This window comes from Vanessa atalanta, chromosome 30, assembly GCF_905147765.1.
Source record: "Vanessa atalanta chromosome 30, ilVanAtal1.2, whole genome shotgun sequence".
Classification (NCBI taxonomy): domain Eukaryota; kingdom Metazoa; phylum Arthropoda; class Insecta; order Lepidoptera; family Nymphalidae; genus Vanessa; species Vanessa atalanta.
In genome coordinates, this window is record NC_061900.1 from 3,607,280 (window position 1) to 3,624,134 (window position 16,855).

Consider the following 16,855-nt stretch of genomic DNA (forward strand, 5'->3'; position numbering starts at 1 on the left):
AGTTTGAGTTACGGGAAAGGATATAGACTACTTTTTTTTTATGTACCCCTCGAGAGGGTAAAATTTGGTGTGGAGGTTTTTGTGCTATAGGTAAGGTTTTGTAAACTTATCTCGATTAAAGCAGCAGGTTTAACTATTTTTTTTATAAATTCGGAAATAAATTGTAATGAGCGCCTATTTATATATACTAATATTATAAATAAAAAAGTAACTCCGTCTGTCTGTTAGCTTTCACGGCTTAACTAATAAACTAATATAGAAATTTGGTACGAAGCAATCTTGAACCCCAAGGACGAACAGAGGCTACTTCTTTTTACCCTTCGAGGGGGTAAAGTTTTCGATTGGGGTTGTATGCAGGTTCTTGAAGGATTTTCATCAGAAATGCATTTGTGAGCGAGCGATGTCGCAGGTTTAGCTAGTTGCTTTATATGAAACTTTCTGTGTAACATGTTATCTATACATACATATAATAAAATTGGAGTGTCTGTTTGTAACATTAAAATAGCAGATTCTTACTAAATGCATATGTATGTATACACGGCGCATATACCAAAATAACATATTTTTCAATTTTCGTCTGTCTGTCTGTTTGTTCCAAATATACTCTGGAACGGCTGAACCGATTTTGACGGGACTTTCACTGGCAGATAGCTGATGTAATAAAGAGTAACTTACTCACAACAATATTTTTTTTTTTAATTCATACAAAGGCGTTGGTCGTCAAGTTTTAGGGTATACAAAAGTAGACTTAACAAGTTAGAACCCCTAGGACTCCTTGGGGTTCAAGCTTCACTAACGACATCTACATATCAAACTTCACCAAATTCAGTTCAGCCGTGATGACAGACAGACAGATGGAGTTACTTTCGCATTTGTAATATTATTATACATACCAGCGTTGCAGAACTATCGATAGTTTACTATCGATAGTTGACCTCGAAAACTATTCAGGATATCGATAGTACTATCGATAGTATCGTTTTGATCAATACTATCGATACTATCGATAGCACAAAACTATCGATACTATCGATAGTTTAGGTTAAAAGAATTTTTTGCAAAACTATCAATAGTATCAATAGTATTACTCATGGGAAACTATCGATAGTATTGACACGTGACAATACTATCGATAGACTATCGATAGTGGACTATCGATATGCAACACTAATACATACATATATGGATATGTATTATGCTTAATATATACTTTGTTGTGTTTACAATGAATCATTGCAGTGTTTATCATTAAATAGTAATAATTACCGAGAATATAAATATATAAATTTATAAAAGCAACTCTTAATTTCTTGTATAAAATATTATTATCGAAAATCCAAGAAATTATGAGAAATAAATTACGTAACATATTATATTATATAAATTGATTTCTTACGTAATCCATTACGATTACGATTGTTACTTCTTTGTACGGTGATCGTTCTGTGCGTGATGGTCACCTCTGGGTATAGACACTTGGTGGTAAGGCTTGTCTGGGTAGAAACCTCCCCCTCATGAAACAGTCCATCGAACAGCAATACTTAGTATCGTCTGTTGTGTTCCGGCTTGAAGGGTCAGTGAGTCGGTATAATTACAGGTACAAGACAACATTGGTTCTAAGGTTGGTGGAACATTGGCGGCTTAAGGGTGGTTGATGTTTCTACTATCAAAGTTAATACAGCCTTCCTGCCGACGATAGTAGTTTCTTTAATAAGATTCCACAGCTATTTTAATGCTAGTTTAAAAAAATATTAAATATAAATAAGGCATATTACACAATACAAGATTATATTAAAGACTAGCTGTGTGTGTTAATTTAATAAAAAAGCGTGACTTTATTATTATTTTACATATAATTCTAAGTAGCCTAAGTTACTCCTTATTACATCCGCTATCTGCCAGTGAAAGTCCCGTCAAAGTCGGTCCAGCCGTTAAAGAGATTAGGCGGAACAAACAGACAGACAGACAAAAATTGTAAAAAATGTTATTTTGGTATATGTACCGTGTATACATACATATCCATTTAGTAAAACGCGGTTATTTAATATTACAAACAGACACTCCAATTTTATTATATGTATAGACAAAAGAGCGTGGACTTAGTATTTATTGACTTCTAGGTACGATATATAAATATATATATATATATATATATATATATATATTATATGTATGTATATACTACTAAATATACTATTATATCCCGCTGTGTTTCTTTCGCCGGTTCTTCTCGTGTCCGAGGTGTTAATTTCCGAACCGGTGGTAGATTTTTAACTATCAATAAGCAAGTGTAAAAACTTCCATATTGAATAAAGATTTTTGACTTTAACTTAGAATCAAAATCAAATCAAAACATACTTTATTCAAGTAGGCTTTTACAAGCACTTCTGAATCGTCATTTAACAAACTGTTTAAAGTAAAGCTACCACCGGTTCGGAATGTAGATTCTACCGAGAGGAACCGTCAAGAAACTCTGTAGTTACTCTTTTATAATTATTCTTTACTGACATACTCTGTAATTAAAATTTTCCAAAAGAGTAACTGAGATTCTCAACGGTTCTTCTCGGTAGTATCTACTTTCCGAGCCGGTGGTAGTTTTAAATTAAATTCATGACTGTTACATGACGGTTATGGGTATACTTGTACAAAAAATATATCGATTTTACGGGTGGTGGTCAGTCGACATTTTTCGCAACAACAGGCTTTAACATCGCCTGCTAGTGTATACGTCTGAAGCCTTACAAATGAACTTAAAATTCTTCAACCCAACTTTGCACAAATTAGTGCCTGTTATCGAATTGCATTAAGATTAGAGATTAAAGTCAGGCAGCTGTGACGGTTTGAACGAATGTCAAGGTACGGGAGGTTAAATTGTGTGATTTCTACCAAGCACGTCAGGTTCTGCACTATGAGACAACCACTAGAGCAAATATGGAAAATACCCCCTACTCCCTGTAAAGCGCGAAAAGTTGAACGATGTACCCAATTAAACTAAGGTTTTGATTAATGAAATTATTGGACAAATTTTGCGTAAAATGTTTGTGAAATTATTATCATCATCATCGTGGTCATGATCAGCCTGTATTATTCCACTGCTGTTACGAAGGCCCCCAAGGCACTCATCCACGTTCTAGCGGCCACCTTCCGTACATCATCGCTCCACCGTGCCCCCGGGCGTCATACACTAAGCTTGCCGATTCGCGGTCTCCACTCTAGAACCTTCGTGAAATTATAATATAATTTTCAGTTGTAATTTCTGTGATAACTCATGACGTCATTGATGGATCAAAATTTAGTAGCGAAAATCGTTCAGCTTAATTGTAAAACGTGAAATTGATTCAATGTTTTTTTTATTTTTTGTTTCAGATAAAATAGCCGAAGGAAATTACAGGAATATAAATAAAAGGTATGTTTTTGTATTAATTTATATGAATATTGATAACATTGTAGGAAGTTGTTGATTAAAAAAATTAACACAATATTTTTAAAGGTTTTTTTACGTTTACGTTACGCACGTTCCGCCATGACAGTTTTAGAGAGAGAGAGAACAATAAACTACGTCATCCATTTCGTTTAAACAATTATATTACAATACGTAAACCGGGTAGTCTATGTTTTATTATAAATACTTTTGAGTTAGGATTTTATGGTACGGAGCGCTGTGTGACGTCAAATGATGATGTACCGTTGGGAACGACATCATGGTTAATTTTTCGTTCTATGTATTCATTTTTAAATAGTGTTAGGATAATGCTTGTGAGGATAACAGAGTACCGTTCGCAAAAACATATATCTGTTAAGAGTATTGTAGAAATCAGTTTGAGTAGTAAGTTTTATCACTAGATAACCTATTTATAATTGAAAAGTTTATATATTTATGAAATATTATATATATGTCGGAGGAGCAGGATGCCGAACAGTTGGGTTCGGGGATTGATCCGACATTTGGAAGACTATGACGTGCAATGGAGATATTCACAAAATAAAACGTATTCAATATCGTCTAATCACTGTATTAATTGATTCAATAATCGTACACCACAATAATATCAAAGGATTACAATAATTCATCTCGATTAAGAGCAAATGGGTTTGCAAGCAACCATCGCATTCGAGTCGCCTATCAAAACATAACGACTCGCGTTTCCATGACACTTACAACTCCATTCGGGGTGACCTGCTCTTAAAAGTAAATCAGCCAACAAACATTATTGCCAACTACTCGATTCATTAATTATCCAAATCAACAACCAAAGTAACCACACTCCGATATATATATACATTTACACAAACCGCGATGAGACTTGAAGGGGTAATGTAGAAGATGTTGCCCCTTCGAGGAGCGAATTAAAAAAGGAAAAGAGAAAGGCCAATGTCCTTCCCCGGGACTCAAATTATCTCCACATCAAATTTCATCAAAATCGGTTCAGCAGTTGAAGTGTGAAGAGGTAACAGACAGTTACTGTCGCGTTTATAATATTTTTCTAGAACCTTTTTTTTTTTTTTTACAGATAATAAAATGTCGCTGTGGGCGAGAGCACAGCAGTTGCCGCCCGAGAGCCTGCAAAAGGTACGTAATTTTTAGTTAATTCCAATGGTAGGGGGGGGGGGAACAAACCTTGTTTAACCCACTCCTGCCTGTGGAGTTAATGCTTGTTGACTTCCAGAACATACATATATAATTGTATTTAACTAACATGACTGTATTTTTAGACGTTGAAAAAGAGTATCTACTGAGTTTCTTGCGTGTTCTTCTCGATAGAATATACATTCCGAACCGGTGGTAGCTTTACTTTAAATAGTTTGTTAAATGACGATTCAAAAGTGCTTGTAAAAGCCTACTTGAATAAAGTATATTTTGTATTGATTTATATCATTTAACTTGCTAATCTGCTATGTTATACTACAAACAGTTCTTGGTTAATACGTCTTCCCTACATAGTGTAAAACAAAGTCACTTCTCGTCGTAATTATGCGAGATGATGAATCGAGAGGAAGGTTTATGTGTCATGCATTATATGACCACCCGTTTTCTTTTTTTATTTAAATACTTTATTGATCACCACAAAGTAAATCGGACAAAAGGCGGAATTATTGCCTGTATTCTTTGCCAGACAACCTTTAGGTCAAACAGAAAACCCATGAAGGCGGTAAAGCCGACATGTTCGCATATAGTATTACTTAGTATATATGTTTATAAGTGCTGCCTCGAGGTCCTGAATTCAAACTGTAACGAAAAATTCTCAGTAACGCTCTGGAATCTTAGAAGTGTGTACAGTTCCGTGAAGTGGACAGCAATTGAGGTGGTTGGTTCTGTGTCTGTACTATTGCCGGTCGTGTCGGATTTGCCGTCCCACCGGATTACGAGAGTGACCAAATAGGGAGTGCACCTGTGTTTGAGAACACACCTTTGCCCTGTAATGTGTCCTGTGTAGTTGGCTGGTCTTTCTTGAGATTATCCGCCGTGGTCCAAATCGTTCATTATCATACAACAACAACAACAGAACAATAATAACAGCCGGCAAATTATCACTGCTGGACTAAGGCCTCCTCTGCCTTTGAGCAGGTTATGAGCTTATTCCACCACGCTGATCCAATGCGGGTTTTAGGATGCACATGTGACAGAATTTCGTTGAAATTGCGGTTTATGCCTTCACTGCCGAGCAGATGATAATTTAGTGGTGTTTGTCTGGGTTTGAACCCATAATCATCGTTTAAGTTCTAACCACTGGGTCATCTCGGCTCAAGACATTATCTTATTGCTTATAAATAATGTTAATTCTGTAACAGGTGCGTGCAGTTTATGGGGAACACTTTCCCATCGAAGTTCGTCATTGTCTCGCAACTTGGATCGAGAACCGAATATGGTAAGTTTTTTTTTTTAAATATATTCCATGGGCAAAGACCGAATAGTTCGGTAACTTTTCTCGTCTGTATCAACTGTTTTTTTTTGCATGGTAACCATTTAACTTTAGTGTATTATCTATAGAAACTTATTTGGAAAACCTTGAAGGAAAAGAAGGATATTGTGTGACACCCACTTGGAACGAAGTTTTCGCTTTATATTGATAATATAATATAAGATAATTTAACAACGCTTGAGAAGAATTAAACGACAATGAAAAAAATTTTACTAAAGATCCCGTGTGAATGGAAATAGTAACAAAAAAATAATGGTTTAAAATCGTACACAATAGAAAGAGACGGAATGTGAAAGAGAGAGATGAAAAGTCACTTGATCCTGAAGATTTTTCCTCACGTGACGATTTCTGCTACTATACTCTAAGTTCGTAACCTCTCAGTTCCCTATATTATTGGTGCGTTGGCCATGTAAGGATTGTTTAAAACTGTGCACGGCGCCAACTTGTATGTGCGATGGCGACCAGTTGCTGACAGATAGCGTATTTGAAAGTTCGCCAACCACCATTTTAATTAAAAAAACATCAAATCATTGACAGAAATGTAAAACAAAGAGCGGAAAAGTCGCCTGACCTTGAAGATTTTTTGCTGATGTGACGATTTTAGTTCACTTTAATGTAAGCCGCGTTTACTTGGTGGTAGGGCTTTGTGCAAGCCCGTCTGGGTAGGTACCACCCACTCATCAGATATTCTACTGCCAAATAACAGTACACTGTATTGTTGTGTTCCGGTTAGAAGGGTGAGTGAGCCAGTGTAATCACAGGCACAAGGGACATAACATCTTAGTTCCCAAGGTTGGTGGCGCATAGGTGATGGAAGGAATGGTTAATATTTCTTACAGCGCCTTTGTCTATGGGCGGTGGTGACCACTTACCATCAGGTGGCCCATATGCTCGTCCGCCAACCAATGCCATAAAAAAAAGACCTTCGTTCTAAAAAGTTGGAAACATGCCCAAACTCCTCATATTTACAGTAATGATTATGGTCGAATTTTGACAAAAGGGTTGGTTGTATTTAGCCATAAATTAAGTACATTTGTAGCCTACCAAACTTGCTAACGAATGATAGAGATTGTTAACTATTCTATAATCCATTCAGGACTCCAGAACCAGAGGAGCAACAGAGATTCTTCGTCGAAGAGCTCGTGCAGGAGATCCACACGCACACCGAGCTGATGCTGTCTCCAGAGATGTTCGTCACCAAAATGAAGCTCATCGAAGCCGCTAAGCTGTTCCGTATGCAGTACAGGTAGATTTTAAGTTATTCCTAGATAACCCTACCCTTCGCTGACGTAGCAACCCAAGTGTGGTCCATAATTAATATTGGTTAATGTATTCCTTGCAGCCACGCCCCCCACGAGCTGTACACATACATGCGACGTTGCTTGGCCCTGGAAATGGAGGTGATCCAGAGTGCTATGGGAACGCCGTATATAGCTCAGCCGCAGACAGAGAGGAAGTATAGTGAGGTAAGTTATAAACAATGTTAATAATATACCTTAGTCTCGCTTTCTTTTAGCTCGGTGGTTGAGCTTCGTGCAAGATCTGGGTAGGTACCCAGTCATCGTGAACTCTACCGCCAAACAGTAACAGTATCTTTGCGTAACTACAGGCACAAGGGTCGTAACATCTTAGCTCCCTATATTAGTGGTGCGTTGGCGATGGATGGATGGATGGATGGATAAGGATTGTTTAAAATTACGTATGGCGCTAATGTCTATGGGCGGTGGTGACCAGTTCCTGTCAGGTAACATATTTGAAAGAGCGCCCACAGTTTTAATTTAAAAAAAAAATATACCAAGGCATTGTCCACACGTCTATGGAGACACAATTAAAATAAAAAGGGGCGTCTACTAATGTACGCGCGCTTCAAAAGTCGTAACTTTTTCGGTGTAAATAAAAATTCTATTTAATTACGTGCAAATAATTCATACGTATTGAATAATATTAGTCATTATGGTTAATGTATTTATAAATCTAATTTTCTCACTAGGGGCCATTCGTTTATTACGTAAGAAGATTTAGGGGGGGGGGGTCGACCATGTCTTGTGTTTTCTTACAAGGGAGTGGGAAGGAGTCTCAATAGTTCTTACGTAAGATAAAAAAAATGCGCAAAGTTAAAATTATTTGAAAATTGTTCGATTGTAGAGGTTCGCTCGGGTGCGTGTAGGTATAAAGCATTTTTTCCATTTCCACGAAAACGAGCAGGCCAAAAAATAAAGATTATTAGTACCTTTGAAATTTTTAATTAAAAATAAACCAAACGTGTATTCATGTTTTTCTTTAGATTCTTACGTAATAAATATTAAACAAGGGAGAGTGGGGCGGGCTATTCTTATTTTTTCTTATAATAGTGGGGGAGGGGTTCAAAAATAAGCGACAACAGCCTTACGTAATAAATGAATGGCTCCCCACAACTATAACACCCGCTCACAAATTTAAACATTCGCAATTTAAGTTTGTAATAAAATAAACATTGTAACATAAGATGAGGTGTGAAGTTATCTATTTTGAGCGGCCCTTAAATATTTACTCTCATCATATACCATGACAAGTATAACTTCAAAATTAAAAAGATAATACGTCCCGCGCGATTTCCTAAAGAATGGTCACCTTAAGGAGATAGTCCTAATCACATTGGTATCGTTTCAGCTCATAACAGGTCTTCAGACAGTGCGTCAGAAGGTGAACATGGCGAGCGAGGAGATAAGAAGCCTCCAGGCGAACATCGAGTCGTTCTCCCTCCAATATCACGAGTGTCTGAAGAATAAAGGTCAGGTTCTATTGACTTAACCAACGATAGTTACTGAAGAAACAGCTCCGGCTTAATCCGGAGCCGCGTAAGGGCTTCTGTGGTTCCATTGTCGTACCATTGTATATGGTCATGATTCATGAATAACCGGTTAGTTTAGGTTAGAGGGTCATTTAAGCATATTTTAAGGGGGGGGGAATAAGGTTTATGTGCATGTATTTTGTCCTATATGAGACTTTTTCGAAATTGACTGATAGTAGATTATTTGTGTTTGATATATACACTAAAATACTTAAAACAGTGGTTACCTTCAATTCGATTCAAGTTTAGTGCGTATGAAGGAAATGGGAATACGTCTAAAGGAGCCCAAAGTCTGTATCTCTATATGTCATTAAAATATGTTTTTTTTTTCCAGGTCACATAAATTATCTCCAGCAGTCCGGACCGATGACGAACGAGCGACGGGAACTAGAAGCCTGTCTCAGGGTCCAGATTGAGGAAATGGAGAGGAAATTGAACGCTCTGGTAATATACTATGATACCTTATCAGTCTAGCGTATGGATTCGGTGTGAGATACTTTAAGAGTGAATATAATAGTAGTATACATAGCACCGTATATGTTATAGCCAGGAGGTGAGCCGAGATGGCCCAGTGGTTAGAACGCGTGCATCTTAACCGATGATTTCGGGTTCAAACCCAGGCAGGCACCACTGAATTTCCATGTGCTTAATTTGTGTTTATAATTCATCTCGTGCTCGGCGGTGAAGGAAAACACCGTGAGGAAACCTGCATGTGTCTAATTTCAACGAAATTCTGCCACATGTGTATTCCGCCAACCGGCATTGGAGCAGCGTGGTGGATTATGCTCCGAACCTTCTCCTCAAATGGAGAGGAGGCCTTTATCCCAGCAGTGGGATATTTACGGGCTGCTAATGCTAAATAGCTAGGGGTGTGAAGGGCTTAAGACCAAATACTATAATCGAATCTAATCACAAGAGTCCAAAAGCCAAAATAAAATAAAAATGGATATAAGTGGTTAAGTGTAATAGTGTTGTATTATAAATAAAGATATATTAACCATAAACTCTCAGTAGTGCACAATATAGCTGAGTTATTAGCGAATCGCATGAAATACGTAAATCTAAGGTTTGTTTATCTTTATTCCTAATTCCATTGGAATAAGCTATATATATGTCACCGTAAGTTCACAAAAATCGTTTGATTACAATATGACGAGACAGATTGTAAACTGTCGAAATATTGTGAACTGTGAAATATGATTGGAATTTAACGCATTATTTTTCGCTATGTTGTAATCTGTCGAAGTCAAACTGTTATATTACAATCTGTCCCCTGATTGGCCGGTCTTATTGTAAGAGCGACCAATCATACGTCACCGTTACTATTCCGTAGCTTACAATCTATCGAAGTAAATTTCAGTTAAATTGTAAAAACTCTAACCTAAACGATATTATGAACTATCGAAATTATTTATATTTTATTGCAAATTTAATAAACGTTCACAATCTATTACAATTGCGCAAAATAGATTATAATCGAACGGTAATATGGCGGATGCCGGGGTGGCGGGGGGCACATAACGTTCCACCAATCAGCGAGCGAGATGCATTCCGTTCTACGTCAGTTCACAATTTGCCCGCTTCCCATCGATAGATTACAATATAGCGAAAAATAATGCGTTAATGCGCTGCCAACCTTGGGAACTAAGATGCTATGTCCTTTGTGCCTGTAGTTACACTGGCTCACTCACCCTTCAAACCGGAACACAACGATACTGAGTATCGCTGATTGGCGGTAGAATATCTGATGAGTGGGTGGTACCTACCAAGACGGGCTTGCACAAAGCCCTACCACCAAGTATAGGTCGGGTTTGCAAAATCGTTTTGAAAATAAACACAAATGAATAAGGGATGCCATGAATATGTTTTAATTAATACGAAATTATTTATATATTCTAATAGAGTTGGTATCCATTACAATCACAAAAAACAAAGCGCCATCAAAAACAATAACAGCTGCTCTCCTTAAATATAAACGTGCAAAATGAAATTTGTCCTAAATAATTGTTTGTTTAAACACTGAAAGCAATTTCTTGTATCAGTATGTAAGTCGTACACTATACAGGGTGTTAAATTTTATTGATATACAAATGTATGTTGTTTCCAGGTGGCCCAGATCAACCAGTCGCAGATGGAACTCGTTGATCACATGAAGGAAAATATCACCAATCTCAGACAATTGCAGAGTCAAGTATTGGACGAGGAGCTGATCAAGTGAGTTTATTGTATTGTTGGTGTCGTAAGCAGGATCCTTCTCTCTCACTCTAACCCACAGCGTATAATCAATAAAAGATTTCATTAATAAATAACCTCTTCTAACATCATCATTTAATATGTATATATATTTACTTGGTGGTAGGGTTTTGGGCAAGCCCGTCTGGGTAGGTACCACTCACTCATCAGATCTACCACCAAACGGCTGTACTCACTATCGTTGTGTCTCGGTTTGAAGAGTGAGTGAGCCAGTGTAACTATAGACACAAGGGACGTAACATCTTGGTTCCCAAGTTTGGTGGCGCATTGGTGTTGTAAGGAATGGTTAATATTTCTTACAACGCATTGTCTATGGGCGGTGGTGACCACTTACCATCAGGCGTTTGCTCGTCCGCCTATCGATATCATTAAAAATAAAAATACAATTAAAGTAATAACTTAAGCTTATCTCGTGTTAAACAAGTTCAATATTAAATAGTTCAACTTAGATTGGTAAGTTATCACTTCTGTCGTGCGTTTGAAAAGTTTGTATATAATGTTTTTTGTCACTAGATGGAAACGCGAACAGCAACTCAGCGGCAATGGTGTCCCGATGCAGTCGAATTTAAACACGATACAAGAATGGTGCGAGCTGCTGGCCGACCTCATATGGAGCACGAGGCAGCAGGTCAGCAACGTCGCCCGGATCAACAGCAAGACTATAGCGGAACTGAGGCAGGCGCATCTCGCCGAAATGTTGGACGACATGAGCAAACAGGTATGATCCCACTGCTGGGCTATTGAGTGTGGTAATCTGATATAACGTAATGGGAGGGGGGCTCCTTCCGAACAAGTCCCTTAGTCGAGTTTTAACTCAGCGGTATCGGTAATTATATGTCCCCGTGGCTGTATGATTAAGTGTGTCTGGTCCGGTGGTATACCGCAATGACTGACTGCTTTATTTAATGCCATAATGATACACTAGGTGGCGTTAGTAGTTTCACGTTGTATATTTTATTGTCTATACTAAACTAGATAGAACTGAGACTTCGCACGCTTGGAATGGTTCGTGACGTAAATGCTTTAAGAACTTGTTTACAACATCATCTAGAACATAACCCCCTCCAATGATAACAAAAGTGGGTTCGTGGTTGGTGACCAATTTCATCAAAATCGGTTCAGTAGCTTAGCCGGGAAAGAACAGACAGATATTTTTTTGCATTTATAATATTAGTACGGATTACATTGTTTTTCATTTATATTAAGTAGGCTGTCCTCGGTGCAAGCCTTAGGTAGGTACCACCCATTCATCAGATACTCTACCGCCAAACAATAGTACTCAGTATTAGTGAGTGAGCCAGTGTAACTACAAGTACGAGGGACTTAACATCTTATTTCCCAAAGTTGCTGACGCATTGGCGATGTAAGGAATGGTTAATATTTCTATCAGCGCCATTGTCTGTGGGTAGTGATGAGCACTTAAGTGGTCACCAGCACACCACCATTTTTCCTACATTTTATACGATCGACAATGCGACCCAGACATTAGGAACTAAGATGTCATATTGTGTCTCTAGTAACTCACCACTCGACATTTAAATTGGAACCCAAAACACTCGACATTTAAGTTTATACCCTGTACAAGATAGCTCGATCTTTTTGACAGAAGTAATTTTTTCTGATCGACATAACTTTGCAATGACGAACGTATTATTTTCTTAATTTAATGATTTTAAAAATTGTAAAAATATTAAAAAAATACATATAATACAAAAGTTCCTAAAGATTCAAGCGGTATCCGAAAATTTTAAGACATTTTCTATTATATATCATATATCATGAGTCGAGATGGCCCAGTGGTTAGAACGCGTGCATCTTAACCGATGATTTCGGGTTCAAACCCAGGCAGGCACTGAAATTTCATGTGCTTAATTTGTGTATATAATTCATCTCGTGCTCGGCGGTGAAGGAAAACATCGTGAGGAAACCTGCATGTGTCTAATTTCAACGAAATTCTGCCACATGTGTATTCCGCCAACCCGCATTGGAGCAGCGTGGTGGAATATGCTCCAAACCTTCTCCTCAAACGAGAGGAGGCCTTTATCCCAGCAGTGGGACATTTACGGGCTGCTAATGATAATGATGATACGAGTATATTATTGCTTCAAAGTAAAATTTAAATAGAAACACTGGCAATAATAGACGCTTGTACGATGTTACATCGGTCGGACGGTAGGGACGCGAATAACAGGCAGTAAGTGCTACAAATGTCGATTACAAAAATCCTTATTAAAGATCATTGTTAAGTTATTGTTACCTTTTGATTGGGGTCTCTTTAGCTGGTATAACTCTTTTTAGAAAAATTTTGTTATTTTTTTTTTTAAATTCTAATTTGAATCACGCATTCCATCGTTCCATCGACTGTTATGTATGTTATATTTTCTGTTTCTCATCACTCGCCCGTCTGTCAAAAAGATCAAGCTGACTTGAACAGGGTATAGAAGGAGAACTCGTCAAATAGATAAGATAAATAGCGCACCAGGCGCACATTTTTTGCGCACATGTGCGTTGACGCCAATCGTTGAATCGTTTTCCAGGTGACGAGTTTGCTGTCGACATTGGTGACCTCTACGTTTGTTATCGAGAAACAACCGCCCCAAGTGATGAAGACCAACACTCGGTGAGTCCAAATCTGTGACACTGGCTGTCGACCGCGACTTCGCTCGCGTTTTACGGGTTGGTTGTCATGTATAACGCATCAAAAGAAGCCTATATTTTCCCTTGGACCTATACCTGTCCTCTACAGTCGTTTGGTTGTGTTGATACAAGATTATACAGATGATAAGAAACGTGGAGTTAATACTTGTTGACTTCCAGGCGGGATGTATTACATACATATATAATTGTATTTAACTAACATGACTGTATTTTTAGACGTCGAAAAAGAGCAACTGCTGAGTTTCTTGCCGGTTCTTCTCGGTATCGGATTTTACGTTACGAACCGGTGGTAGCTTCACTTAATAAAGTTCAAATGAAGTGTTAGGCATAAAAATTAGCCTGTCCTGCCTTGGAGTTCAAGCTCCAAAATTTCGTCAAATTTGGTTCAGTGACCATGAAAGCGCAACAGACAGACAGAGTTACTTTCGCATTTAGTAATATTAGTATAGATTGACATCCTTCCGTCAGATATTGAAGGTCAAAGGCGCCATTTGAGAGAGAGGAAGAGATAGAGATCTTGATCACCACACACATGGCCGTTAGGAATTGATTTGTAAGGATACTCGACGCTCAATAGAGACACCCCATATCAACCTGTATTTATGGACTGGGGGGGGGGGGGTTATTTCAGGAAACTTAGGTGAATTTAGGTTGCAGGCTTAATATTATGTCAAATCTGATCCCAAATAAATTGTATAACCGTTGTTTGATTAAGTTTCAAAGCTACAATTTCAATGTTCTGTTAACAGTTTCACGGCTACAGTCCGCCTGCTCGTGGGTGGTCAGCTCAACGTGCACATGACGCCGCCGCGTGTGACGGTAACTTTATAATTATATAATTTTTTGCGCTAGGAGATAGAGAGGTAACTTTGACATTGTATATCGAAAATGACAGTTCGCAAGAGATTTAATAAGTTATCTGACTATGGTAAAGCCAAAAAGGTAATCTGGGGAAAATTATAAGTGTCTAATTGTCACGGTTCATTGGATACAGGCGAACAGACGGACGGACGGGCAGCGGAGTATTAGGGTCGGTTTTACCGGAACCCTAAAAACCAACAGGACGCGACGACCGCACTGTCTCAATTCCAAAAGGTCGCATGGAGCATAACATTCTGATGTAGAGCGAGTTGTATACTATCTACCGTATACCGCAAGAGAACTCTGGTTATTATATAAATAAATTTGATACCGTCCTCCCGTCCACCAGGTGGTGATAATATCGGAGCAGCAGGCGCAGCTGCTGCTGAAGAGCGACACGCAGAGCGGGCGCGGCAAGCAGCCGGTGGAGTGCGGGGACATCCTCAACAACAGCGGCTGCATGGAGTACCAGCCCACCAGCCGCCAGCTCAGCGTCAGCTTCCGGTGAGCTCACACTTACTGTCCATTGACGGAAATATGTATGTTCTGGTACGTCATTGCATTCAAAGTACGATAAACAAACGCATGAAACATTCGTCCTGTCCCTCTTTAACTTTACGGTAACCAGTCTGCGAGAAAGAGATGAAGCGAATGTTATATCGAATCGTTTCACATTTGCCTCATCTCTCTCTCTCGCAAACCGTACAGTGTTAAGTTAAACAGAGACAGAGCGACATCAGAAATCGGTTGTCAACATCGTATTGAGTATTCTCATTCGTCAACAGGAACATGCAATTGAGGAAGATAAAACGCGCCGAGAAGAAAGGGACGGAGAGCGTTATGGACGAGAAACTCACTCTGCTGTTCCAGTCTGAGTTCAACGTCGGAGGGGGAGAATTGGTGTTCCAAGTGAGTTGCACGAGACTCATATTTAAGTTGAACAGGTTTCAAGGTCGTTGAGGCTCTTAATCCTCTCTTTAAGAGGGGGGCCTTGCTTTCATTATAACTTAGACAAGTTTCAAGGTCGTTGAGGCTTTAATTAATAATAATAATTTACCTAATCCTCTCTTTAAGTAGGGGTCTTCCTGTTATTATAAGTGCAACAAGTTTCAATATCGTTCAGCCGTTTTCCTATTCCTATTTATTAATCGAAGTCGGATTCGAAAAGGTTCCTACCAAAACACTAGATGTTTTTCTGGTACGTTCGTCCTTCAATAAATACGTTAAAGGTAGATCCTCATTCTACCCGTGCGAAGCCAAAGCGAAGTTGATATATAATTAATGAAAATGTTGTGAACATTGAGTAACAAGATGCCTGTGATGACGCGGTGGTGACGTGTGTGGCAGGTGTGGACGCTGTCGCTGCCGGTGGTGGTGATCGTGCACGGCAACCAGGAGCCGCACGGCTGGGCCACGGTCACGTGGGACAACGCCTTCAGCCCGCCCGGCCGGGTGCCCTTCGCGGTGCCCGATAAGGTAAGCCGACTGCCGACCTAGTGGTCGGGGGGGGGCTGCACGTAGATGATCAGTTAGGGTCTCATTTTGCAGAAAATTATAGATGATTCTTGATTAGATATTCACTGAATTGTTACGTTTTAAAAAGTATTTAATTTTAGAGAGCGGAGTAAAGTTACTGGCCGGGTATACAGTGGCGCTATGGCTGTATATAAAAAAAAACAAACGTAAAACATGCGAACAGACGTCGTCTTTACAATCAAATTAAACCAAAACCTGTCATAGGTTTCTAAATTCCTAATAATCTTTTGAAGTAACGTGAAAATTCACGGGCGACCCACTTAGTTTAGATAATCATCACACGGAGATCTTGTACTGGTAATTTTATGTGTTTCCATTAGAGACTCGGGAGTAATTAGAAGAACTGTAAAATGATTAATCAATTAATAAATATTAATGTCAGAGCCGAGATGGCCCAGTGGTTAGAACGCGTGCATCTTAACCGATGATTTCGGGTTCAAAACCCAGGCAGGCACCACTGAACTTTCATGTGCTTTATTTGTGTTTATAATTCATCTCGTGCTCGGCGGTGAAGGAAAACACCGTGAGGAAACCTGCATGTGTCTAATTTCAACGAAATTCTGCCACATGTGTATTCCGCCAACCCACATTGGAGCAGCGTGGTGGAATATGCTCGAAGGGAGGGGAGGTCTTTAGCCCAGCAGTGGGAAATTTACAGGCTGCCAATGATTATGATGAATGTAAATTTAAAGGATGTCGGCATTCTTCAAAGCGCACTGTCTATACCAGACTCAGATATGTCCAAAACGATTTACCATTAAAAGTTAAAATAAGTTGTTATTATGAGGTTATTATT

General features: G+C 38.8%; 1 protein-coding gene across 5 annotated transcripts in view; it reads left to right on the forward strand.

Moving 5' to 3' along the window:
- Window positions 1-16,855, forward strand: part of LOC125075269 (signal transducer and activator of transcription 5B) — a 37,076-nt gene that overhangs the window by 3,490 nt on the left and 16,731 nt on the right. For all 5 annotated transcript variants that reach the window (XM_047686980.1, XM_047686981.1, XM_047686982.1 and 2 more), the window contains exons 2-15: window positions 3,367-3,406; window positions 4,512-4,570; window positions 5,791-5,867; window positions 7,018-7,167; window positions 7,264-7,387; window positions 8,571-8,691; window positions 9,086-9,195; window positions 10,859-10,965; window positions 11,518-11,722; window positions 13,542-13,624; window positions 14,412-14,481; window positions 14,873-15,027; window positions 15,309-15,432; window positions 15,871-15,999. In XM_047686980.1, coding sequence (XP_047542936.1) covers window positions 4,520-4,570; window positions 5,791-5,867; window positions 7,018-7,167; window positions 7,264-7,387; window positions 8,571-8,691; window positions 9,086-9,195; window positions 10,859-10,965; window positions 11,518-11,722; window positions 13,542-13,624; window positions 14,412-14,481; window positions 14,873-15,027; window positions 15,309-15,432; window positions 15,871-15,999 — 1,506 coding nt within the window. In that variant the 5' untranslated portion in view covers window positions 3,367-3,406; window positions 4,512-4,519. The remainder of the gene's footprint in view (window positions 1-3,366; window positions 3,407-4,511; window positions 4,571-5,790; window positions 5,868-7,017; window positions 7,168-7,263; window positions 7,388-8,570; window positions 8,692-9,085; window positions 9,196-10,858; window positions 10,966-11,517; window positions 11,723-13,541; window positions 13,625-14,411; window positions 14,482-14,872; window positions 15,028-15,308; window positions 15,433-15,870; window positions 16,000-16,855) is intronic.